We start from the raw sequence: 12,010 nt of genomic DNA on the forward strand, positions 1-12,010 counted from the left end.
TTCAGGAATGATGAAGGCACTGGACTAATTGCTTTTACTGGTGATGGTGCCACGTGAAATACACTGATGCTGGTGTCACATCAAAAACACTAGTGCTGGTGTCACATAAGAAGCACTGGTTATGGTGTCACATAAGAAGCACTGATTATGGTGTCATAAAAAGCACTGGTTATGGTGTCACATAAGAAGCACTGATGATGGTGTCACATAAGAAGCACTGGTGATGGTCTCATGTAAATGCACTTCGTAAAGTGGTTGGTATTAGGAAAGGCATCCAGTTGTAGAAACCATGCTAGAACAGACAATGGAACTTGGTGTGACCTCTCCTCCCACCCAGCCTTACCAGCTCCTGTCAAACAATCCAACCCATGCCAGCATGGAAAACAACTGTTAAATGATTTTGATGATCATGATCATCATTATTTCGATTGATTTAATTGACTAAGGTCCCTCCCCTCAATATGTCAGGCACACTTGTGCCTAAATTAGAAAGAGTTATTACAATTTTTTTATGTCCCTTTTGTTTGATCTGAGTTTCAAGTCCCATTGGTATCCTTTATATTTTGCATTCCTCTAGGGTCAAGAAAAATAAGTACCAATAGTGTATTACAGTTAATTCCATTGACCATTATTCCATCATCACACTATTTGTAATTTGTTTCAAAGTTAGAAAATATTATTATTATTATTATTATCATCATTGGACACTGGGTAAAATATACGAAGCCCAATATACCCATCATGACTACCTATCTGATAAGGGTACACCAGGCACATGCATCACAACCAAATGTGCGCAACATGGTGATCCACGCGTTGCTGTTGTTGTTGGTGGTGGTGGTAGAACTGTTGCATATTATTTTAGTTGGCAGGCATACTATCTTGAGGTTTGGTGACAACAGGTCTCCTCAAAGCTCTAGAATCTGTCTTAAGAACCTTACAGAATAGAGGGTTGCACTTTTCTGTAAATTAACAATGCAAGTCTCAAATCTAATATCTTTCAGCTTCTTACATAACATTTTGGGTGTTGTGCCAAGTGCGCCAATTATTACAAGAATAATTGTCATCCTAATCTTCCACAATCTCTTCATCTCTTTGGCTAGTTCCTGATATTTCTCTCTTCTCAACCCCTCAATGTCTTTGGTATATACTCTATTATATGGTACTTGCAAAGTCTAAGATCTTACACTGTTTTTTGGGGGGTTTTTTTGTCTTCTATCATCATATCTAGTTGTGTTTCTGTAGTATGGCATCCCATAAAATTCTGTAATTCTTATCTTCTATCACAGCCTCTCGTTTGCATTCTTACCATTTTTCTGCTACTTTGAATCTACATACTCAACTAATATCCCAGACACAGCCATGATTATTATTATTATTATTATTATTATTATTATTATCATTGTTATTATTATTATTGAGTGAGAGAGCAGTGCATGCCATCAAAGTGACACTGGGATAAAATATACAAAGCCCAGTATACCCATCATGACTACCTGTCTGATAAGGGTACACTAGGCACATGCATCACAACCATATGTGTGTGACATGGTGATCTCACATCAAGATAAACAGCACATGACCTTGCAAGTGGGGCCCAGTTAGAATTTTCATCAGGTCAGGTATCCCATCCCGCTCAAAAGGTCCCTGAGCAAGGGTTGTTAAAGGATGTTGAACAAAATACCTATGTTTCCAGAGCTGATTTATTCAAACCACCAAAGAATCCCTCTCAACACATGGCTATGATGCTCCCCCACTAATTCTGCTCATGATCAGAGATGCACATATCAGCCACCAAGGGATATTCTCAACTGGTTAACATCAAACAACTGACGAGCAAATCTGTGGTATTGAGCAGAGTATTTGCTGAAGCCCATCTTTTATACCAAGACAAAACAATGTACATGATAACACTTCCAATCAATTAAGATCAGAAGCCGTGAGAGCCACTGTCTGGTACTGCATCAGGGCAGTTTTTATTATTATTATTATGGTGTTGAGCTGGCAGAATTATTACCACTCCGTCTTTGCCTTTCATTCTTTTGGGGTCGATAAAATAATTACCAGTTATGTGCACTGGGGTCGATGTAATCAACTTGCCTCCTCCCACCAAAATTTCAGGTCTTGTGCCTATAATAGAAAGGATTATTATTATTATTATTATTAAGACGGCACACTGGCGGAAACGTTAGTATACGAAGCAAAATGCCTAGTAGCATTTCACTTCTTTTCTCATTGTGAGTTCAGATTCCACCAAGGTTGGCTTTACTTTCATCTTTTCGGTATTGATGAAATAGGCATCAGTTGAGCACTGGGGTTGATGCAGTCGGCTTATTCCCTCTCCCAAAATTGCTGGCCTTGTGCCAAAATTTGAAAGCATTATTATTATTATTATTATTAATAATAATAATAATATCATAGTAATATTAATAAATAAACCCTCTTCATCCTTTCGCTTAACATTGTTTTGGTGACCATAGGACTAGGTATGAGCATCACTCAACCTTCATATTACTTCCTTATAAATCTGAAAACGTCTGCCTGTCTCTGTAAGAAATAATATCAGATTTTTAGCTGAAGATATCTCCATGTAATTGCTGAAGTAGCTACTATTGAGATGACAAATGGAATAATATATAGCAGGGCTTTGTGATGGCTTTTTTCTATCTCTCCCTCTCTCTTTTTCTTTCTTTCTTTCTTTTTTTTTTTTTTTTTTTGACTGCTACTTTTTGCAATCAATCAAACAAACAGAGTAAAGAAAAGAAAAAAAAAAGACATGGAAGCTATATATTCCATTATTTCCTATTGTGCAGGCAACATGGAAGGTTCTTTGGTTGACTCACCATAGTTGAACTCTGGAATCTGGTCGGGATGCTCACATTCCACAGAAAATACTAACCATAAATTGTTTTTAACACAGTCAGGAAATCTGAGAGTTTTCAAGGATGAAAACAAGGTGAGACGTGGAGGATTATGCTGCAGTGGTGGGCATGCCTTTCTCAGTATGATTATAGTGTCATAAAGTGAATTGGAAGGGACGTACATCAGCTCAGATTAAGAATTGAAACTACAAATTCATAGACAGAATTAGTTTTCTAAGAAACCACCCTATATTTTTGGCAGGATTTATCACAAACCACTGAGAAGTCTGTTTGGCTGCTATTTCTAGCTTCACCTGTCACTTATAGCAACCAAATCTCTCCCAAATCAAACCTCACTAATCCAAACAACAAAGGATAGGTTAGATGATGTATAGTTCTAGATTTATTGAAAAATACAAGACTATCCTCATAATGGTGGAATGCTTTTGACCTGTGAAGGTTAACCTAGGGTTAAACAACAACCAATTGCTAAGAAATCAATATGAGGACTAAATGTTCTTTGAATCATAACCTACCAACTTTTATAAAGTGAAGGACATATTTGAAAGGAAACAAATGACAGGATGGTCAGAGGTGTTTTACATGGAAGACTGCAAACAACCTCGCTTTTATGATAATGATGCTCATTTACAACCATTCCAGAATGTCTAGACAAAGGTCTACAGACAAACACACACACACACACATATGAATGCAAACATACAACAGGCTTCTTTAGTTTCCATCTACGAAATCCATTCACAAATCTTTGATCAGCCTGAGGCTATTGAAGAAGAAACTTGCCCAAAATGGCATACAGTGGGACTTGAAGGAAATAAGACCACATAGTTGCAAAGTGAGCTTCTTAACCACCCAACCATACCCTCAATTACTGTTAATGGCATCTCTCTCACCACATGGTTGGAAAGCAAACTTCTTGTGTGTGTGACAAGCCATTCTCTTTCTTTGTCTGTGTGGGTGTTTTGCCTGTAGGACGTTGCATGCATGGTTGAATGGTTAAGATGCTTGCTTTACAACCACATGGTTTCAGATTCAGCCCCACATTGACCAATTCTTTTTGAGTGAATCTGCAAGATGGAAACTGTGTGGAAGCCCATCATGTGTCGGTGTGTGTATGTGTGTGTCTTTGTGTTTGTCCCTAACTACATTGCTTGGCAACAAGTATTTGCAACTTAGCAGTTCAGCAAAAGAGATCAATAGAATAAGTTCCATGCTTTAAAATTGAAAATAAGCTCTAGGGTCGATTTGTTTGACTAAAACCCTTCACGGCAGTGCCCCAGCATGGTCGCAGCCCAATGACTGAAACAAGTAAATGATGAAAAGAATAAAAGACAGAGGAAAAAGAAATGAGAAGAAAATGGTTTTACCTATGATTACTTATAATTAGTTTGGTTTTTAATTAAATTTTTAAAATTTTCAGAAACTACATCATTGAACTTATTACAGAGTTTTAATTATTTTGAAGATGAATTTAGCAGAAAGAGAATTAAAAAAAAAAAGAAGAAATTAAATAAAATAATAGTGTATATTATTTTATATTGCGATCATTCATATTTATTTTAATTCTTCCATCTTTTCTTTTCCTGAATTTCTCATTTCTCTCATATGTCTGCATTTATTAAACAACGTGTATCTCTTGAAATAATCGATGTATCGGATGTCACCTGATCTCTAACATACATATTTGATATATTTTTAACATTATTTCTAGGGAGTTTAATTTCATATTTATTCTTCTCTTTTTCTTCATATATTGGAATAAATTGTAATCTGACCAGTTGTGGAAAATATAGAAAAGATACACAAATTCCATATACACTAAAAGGATGTGTGAGTGTATAAAGGTTTGTGTGTTGGATAGGTGTGTCAAAATATGTATTCTGATTATGTGTATTGTGTGTCTGTGGATGGTCCTTTTGAAACATCACATATTTCCTCAGTCTTTTACAGCAGTGACTGTTGTGCTGCCATCTCTTTTCCTACCACTTTCACTTTTTATCAATATCTATAAATCTTATACATAAATACATACATATATATAAGATATATACACACACACACACACTTCCTGGTCTATGCACACACATCATATACACACATATATATATTATTCAGCTTTGTCTTTTTCACTGCTCCTTTCAAGATGCTCAGAATTGTAGCACATAGAACTGTGCTGTTCTTAGCTGATTAATATGAATAAATTTATTTGTACATGTATGCAAGTGTGTGTGTGTGTGTGTGTTTCGAGTTGTGGAATCAATGTAAATTCTCTAAGTAGTAAACTCTTAAATATCTCTATTTAGAATATGAATTCCCCTTTGTTTAAATTAACCATATTCATTATTCTCTGTACATACTAGTATGCATGTGTATATATACATGCCTATATCTGTATGCGAACATGTTAGTGTATGTGTATATGATATAACATATATAGATATATATGTGTGTGTATGTAAGTATGTATATACATACATACATACATACACTCACGCATACATAATTTGAAACGTCAAATGCAGTGGTTGTTTTGATAAATTTTGTAATTTTGGTTCTCCATTTGTTTCTACAAATTATATTTTAATTTGAATAAGTAAGTTAATTGCTATGCTTTGCATTTAGAGCTTGCTGGACACTTTTCTCACGGCATCTCATCATACTTTCCGATTTTTCTCCTTTTTACTGAACAGATTCCAAATTCATGCGATTGTATTTAATTATTTAATTCGGTATATCTAATTAATTAATTGAATTTACTCAGAAAAGCAAAAAAAAAATAAAGAAAGAAAAATTACTGGAAATTATAAAGAAAACATTTTTCTTAAATAATAAACTGTACTTATCAATGATGCCATGGTAGTGAAATAAAATCCACCCTACCCCCATAGAACGCTGGTCAGTTTCAGGTAGATCCCACTGCCACCTTTGACACTCTAAGAAGGATTGAATGCTTGTTTGTTATAAGACCTCACTAGAACACTTGGGAATTTTACAATGCTGCCACTTAAGGTTTTCTAGCAGCTTGAGAAACCTTTACATGGTATTAATAATAATAATAATAATTTCCAATTTTGGCACAAGGCCAGTAATTTTGGGGGAGGAAGATAAGTTAATTACATTGACTCCCAGGGCTCAACTGGTACTTATTTTATCGGCCCTGGAAGGATGAAAGGCAAAGCTAATGTCAGCAGAGTTTGAACTCAGAACACGAAGATAGAGGAAATTATGCAAGACATTTTACCTGGTATGCCATCTCACTGGCTTAATAAGAATAAAAATAATAATAATAATAATAATAATCATTTCTTCTAAAGGCACAAGGCCTGAAATTTTTGGGGGAGGGGACTAGTTGATTACATCGACCCCACTCGTACTTAATTTATCAATGCCAAAAAGATTAAAGGCTAAGTCAACCTTGGCAGAATTTGAACTCAGAATGTAGCAACAGGTGAAATATCGCTAAGCGTTTCATCCAGCACACTAACGATTCTGCCAGCTCGCCGCCTTAATAATGATAATGATGAACTTATTGTATACTGTGCTCAGGTGCACTGTACCTTATCAGAAAAAATAGTCTTTCTAACTGCTCGAAAAAACTGCCAAAGCTTTCTCAAATTAAATTACATTATTTTTTTTTTATAAAAAAAAATTCATATTAATGCTTGGCTGTGTCGTTAAGAAGCTCATTTCGCAATCCCACCGTGCGATACCTTGGACAAGCATCTCTTATAGTAGTCATGGGCTAAAACCAAATTCTTGTGAGAGGATTTGGTTAGCAGAAACTTAAAGAAGCCTGTTATTTGTGTGTATGTGTGTGTGTGTGTGAGAGAGAGAGAGATAACGGAGAGTATGTTTGTGTCTCCTTGTCTTAATATCACACGATTATTGCAAATGGATGTCATTTATTTCTGATATTCTGTGGAAACTTATCTGGCCTTCATCTACAAATAATTAACGCTAGTAATAAAGTTCTTCATTGTTTCATTTGCCATCAATGTGTTTCATGCTAGCTTGGGTTCAGATAGAGATTTATTGGAGACAGTAATGTAGATAGGTACGCTTCCTGTCACCAACCCTTGCTTTTCAAGTAAATTATATCTTTGTTCCACAGATCTTCAAAAGCATAGAGCAACTGGTTTTACTTTCGACAAGGAGTGTCCATATCAGCACAACTTCATCCAAGCAGTGATGAGCATGATATATATATATATATAATATATATATATATATATACATATACACATATTCTTTTATTTGTTTCAGTCATATGACTGCAGCCATGCAGGAGCACCGCCTTTAGTCAAACAGATCGACACCAGGACATATTCTTTGTAAGCCTAGTACTTACTTTGTCGGTCTCTTTTGCTGAATCGGTTGTCAAGCAATGGTGGGGGAACAAACACAGGCACACAAAATACACACACACACGACGAGCCTCCTTCTGCTTCTGTCCACCAAATCCACTCACAAAGCTTTGGTCAGCCTGAGGCTATAGTAAAAGACACTTGCCCAAGGTGCCCCACAGTGGGACTGAATCCAGATCCATGTGGTTGGGAAGCAAGCTTCTTACCACACACTCACTCTTGCACTTATACAGCCACTCCTGTGCATATATATATATATATAAAAACATTGACACACTCACAGATATCCATATACAACAGGCTGCTTGCAGTATTTGTCTACCAAGTTTCCTTATATGGTATTGGTCAGCTATAGTACAAGGCACTTATCCAAAGTCCTGCATACTGACATTGAACTTGAAACCATATGATTGCAAAGCCTACTTCTCAACCACTACTTATGCCTGTTCCTAAAATATGTAATATATAACAAATTCACTTTCAAGATTATTTCAAATATGATGTTTAGACATAATATCTATGGAACAGTGTTCTTTATCAATCTCAAATTTGTGTTTACATAGTTATAAAGACGTGTTATCCATGTGTGTGTTAATTGTGTGTATGTTTATATGAATGTGTGTGTTTGTGCTTGCATGCATATTTGTGTACAAAACTGGAGGTTTTAATCCAGATCTTACATGAAACAGTGTTCAAGAATGCCCTCATCATCATCACCATCATCATTGTTGCTGTCGCTTAACATCTGTGTGTGTTCATATTCAGAAATTCCAAATATAGAAGCAAAGCCTAAAATTAAGCAAAGGCAAAAGTTTTAGTTCCATCCATTTTTGCTGCCAACTATTCCTGAGAGGGTCTTAGAGGTAGGTTCCTCAGGCACATCCTTCATAGGATCCTATCAGAAGAAACTGTCCTCACACATACTTTCTGGCTGGATTCCCAAGCCTCACCAACTGAGACAATGGATATTATCCAACTATCTCACTATTGGTCTGCCAGTTGGTTTCACTTGGAGAATCTGTCTTGCAATCCTTTCTTGCAACATTCCAATTATATTTCCATTGTACCAGAACTGTGATCTCTCTATGCAAAGAAGTAACAGTTCCACCTGGAGAGACTCCTTGATCTCAATAGTTGTGCTCCCTATTGATTAACATTACTCAGGAGACCCTTTGGATCTCTGGGAGGAGCAAGAATGCACCACTGCATGTGTGATGCCAGCATCCAGGGATGACAGAATAGAAATGAGCTGAGTGTGGGAAACTGGATGTAAGAGGAATCACATGTAGCATACAAAGGAGAAGAAATGTGATGGATATCGAATATATGACGTTTGGGTTAAGAAATGCCAAATAATAGTGATGCAGGTGGAAAAGTAAGACAAAATAAAATAACAAGATTGATCTCAAGAGGCTGAACCTCACAAAGTATATGACAAAAGACTGCAACAAATGGGAACATACATTGCTAAATAGACATATGCAACCCATGGAAAGGGAAACAGGCAGAATCGTTAGCAGACCACACAAAATGCTCAGCAACACTTTGTCTGTCTCACTTTCTGAGTTCAAATTCCACTGATGTTGACTTTGCCTTCCATCCTTTCAGGGTTGATAAAATAAATACCAGTTAAGCACTGGGGTTGATGTTATTGATTTACTCCCTCCCTCAAAATTTCATACTTGTCCCTATGGTAGAAAGGATTATCATCATTATTGTCATCTCTTTATCACAGGTTTTGTTGGAACTCCTGGAGTCATGCATACATAGCAGGCTTGCTACCTGCAGCCTTACAGCACCATGCTACCCATTCTTTTCAACTGTCTAATACTTTCCTGATTATTCTGGCCATGCCAAGGAGACAAACCTTTTCTAACAGTTCTACCTGGACACTCTATTCCAATTTCCTTGATATTCCTCTTGATGCCGTATTATTATCATTTATGGCAAGCTAGAAGAATCGTTAACACTGGATGAAATGCTTAGCAGTATTTCACCCGTCGCTACAGTTTTTGAGTTCAAATTCCACCAAGGTCAACTTTACCTTTCATCCTTTTGGGGGTCGATAAAATAAGTTCCAGTGAAATACTGGGGTCAATGTAATTGACACATCCCCACCTCTCCCAAGCTGCCTTTGTGGTAAAAATTTGAAATTATTATTATTATTAAGGTAGCAAACTAGCAGAATTCTTAGCATGCTTGACAAAAGGTTTAGCGGCATTTCATCCATTTTTACGTTCTGCGTCCAAATTCCACTGAGATCAACTTTGCCTTTCATCCTTTCTCTGTCAATAAAATACGTATCAGTTGAACACTGGGGTTGATGTAACTGACTTAACCCCCTCCTCCGAGCTTGCTGGCCTTGTGCCAAAATTTGAAACTATTTTTATCATTATTTTTCCATTCATTTCTTTATTTCAATGCAAATCCCAATTTTTTATATTTTATTTTCTTTCTCTCTTTCAGAAACTTATAATCCATGATGGATCCTAGTGACCATACCTCCCCAAGTCACAATTTCTTTGATCCTGCCAGTATTTTAAGTAAGTTCTCTTTATATATACATTTATAATTAATTAATTACATGTGTGCATATTTTATTTATTTTATTTTATTTTATATATATATATTATTTTTATGTAAATTTTTGGTTTCAATGGTCTTATTTTCTTAGAATGAATCAGGTTTCAGTTTAGTGGGAAATGTGTTTTTACATAAAATTTTCTTCCTGGCGAGAATGGATGAAGATAGTTGTGTGAAAAAGTGCCACACCCTAGCGGTTGAGGGAACCTGTGGAAGAGGCAGACCCAGGAAAACCTGGGACGAGGTGGTGAAGCACGACCTTCGAACTTTAGGTCTCACTGAGGAAATGACTAGAGACCGAGACCTCTGGAAGTGTGCTGTGCGCGAGAAGACCCGGCAGGACAAGTGAGTCCACAACCCGTGGCCTTCTACATGGGATGGAGCCAGCCTACGTATGCATACCTTCCCTTCTTGGGACACAAAACTCTACTTGTGAAGACGTGTTGAGGCAAGTGAGGATCAGAATCGAAATCGATCAATGGAAATTGCGGATGTGCTACCAGTGCCGGTGGCATGTCGAAACTCTGCTTGTGAAGACCCATTGAGGCAAGTGAGGATCAGAATCGAAATCGATCAATGGAAATTGCAGATGTGTTACCAGTGCCGGTGGCATGTAAGAGAACTTTCCGTTTCGCGACCGTTGCCAGCACTGCCCCGTTTCGTGTCCGTTGCCAGCCTCGCCTGGCCCTCGTGCCGGTGGCACATAAAAATCACCATCCATTCATGGCCGTTTGCCAGCTCTGTCTGGCACCAGTGCGGGTGGCACGTAAAAAGCACCCACTACACTCACGGAGTGGTTGGCGTTAGGAAGGGCATCCAGCCGTAGAAACACTGCCAGATTTGACTGGGCCTGATGAAGCCTTCTGGCTTCACAGACCCCAGTAGAACCGTCCAACCCATGCTAGCATGGAAAACGGACGCTAAATGATGATGATGATGATGATTTTTACAGTTCAAAAGTGGTTTAAATTGGTTTGTCATGTGAAAGAGGAAAAACTTAATGCTTTAAACAGTGCCCTTCATCATTGTTGTTGGTGGTGGTGGTAGTGTAGTTAGCAACAATGGTAATTAGTCCCACTTCAGTGCTGATCAAGTGGACCTATGATCAAAGGCATTCCAACTCTGACCATCCCATCTTTTTCCTACGTGTAGCAAACTCTAACTCAGAGCCGGTTTTACCCAATATTTCCTTTCCCAAGACAGTAACATGTGATTGAAAGGTATTTAGCTGCTATTTCCAGCAGGTCAGAAAACCTGGAGCAGTCATGGTCAAACTGCAGCCTGCATGGCTTTCTGAATGGCCACACCTTTGTTAGAAATTACCTTGAATTGTTTTAGTAGTGCATCCCACCTAATGACGAGCTGTGTTTTATGTGGCCCACTTCTTGCAAAAAGTTGCACATGCATGAGGCAGAGGATCCCTCATTCATTTGTCAAAGTGGATTGTGTTCTCCTAAAGCTCCTCCTCCCATCTTCTTGTAATATCTCCATATTCCTACCTAAAATTGATATATTAAAACTGCTTAAGGTGACAAACTGGTGTAACCATTAGCATGCCAAACAAAATTCTTAACAGTATTTTGTCTATCTTTATGGTCTTAGTTCGAATTCCACCAAGGTCAGCTTGGCCTTCCATCCTTTCAGGATCGATGAAATAAGTACCATTTGAACACTGGGGTTAATGTAAAAGACTTACTCCCTCCCCCAGACTTGCTGGCCTTGTGCCAAAATTTGAAACCAACATAATAAAACTGCTTTTCAACCAACGCAGATTAACTAAGATTAGCTAATGTTGTCTGCAAATTTAGGAGCAAGAGATAATTAAGTTCTGACGGGTTTTTGTAGTTGTTAAACAACAATGAAACTGTTCAATTCAAGCTTCATCCCAAGCTGCAGAAAAAATCCCCTTGTGGGACGAATTTCACAGCAAGACTAAATACATATGAATCCATATTTATTTTTATTAATTTATTACCAAGTTGGGTGCAGCTGTGACTGTATATTTTCTCTGGTTCAGCCCCACTGAATGCTATTTGGATTTTCTACAATGGCACTGGGCTGACCAAAGCCATGTGAGTTGATATGGCAGATGAAAACTGAAAGAAATCTTTTTTTACATTATTTACGTTTGATGGATATTTGTCCTCATCTTGTTTGTTGTTAACACAACATTTTGGCTGA

General features: G+C 37.4%; 1 protein-coding gene across 13 annotated transcripts in view; it reads left to right on the forward strand.

Moving 5' to 3' along the window:
* Positions 1–12,010, forward strand: part of LOC115220806 (bromodomain adjacent to zinc finger domain protein 2B) — a 321,983-nt gene that overhangs the window by 135,029 nt on the left and 174,944 nt on the right. For all 13 annotated transcript variants that reach the window (XM_036510466.1, XM_029790965.2, XM_029790966.2 and 10 more), the window contains one exon: positions 9,713–9,789. In XM_036510466.1, coding sequence (XP_036366359.1) covers positions 9,726–9,789 — 64 coding nt within the window. In that variant the 5' untranslated portion in view covers positions 9,713–9,725. The remainder of the gene's footprint in view (positions 1–9,712; positions 9,790–12,010) is intronic.

This window comes from Octopus sinensis, linkage group LG17, assembly GCF_006345805.1.
Source record: "Octopus sinensis linkage group LG17, ASM634580v1, whole genome shotgun sequence".
Classification (NCBI taxonomy): Eukaryota; Metazoa; Mollusca; class Cephalopoda; order Octopoda; family Octopodidae; genus Octopus; species Octopus sinensis.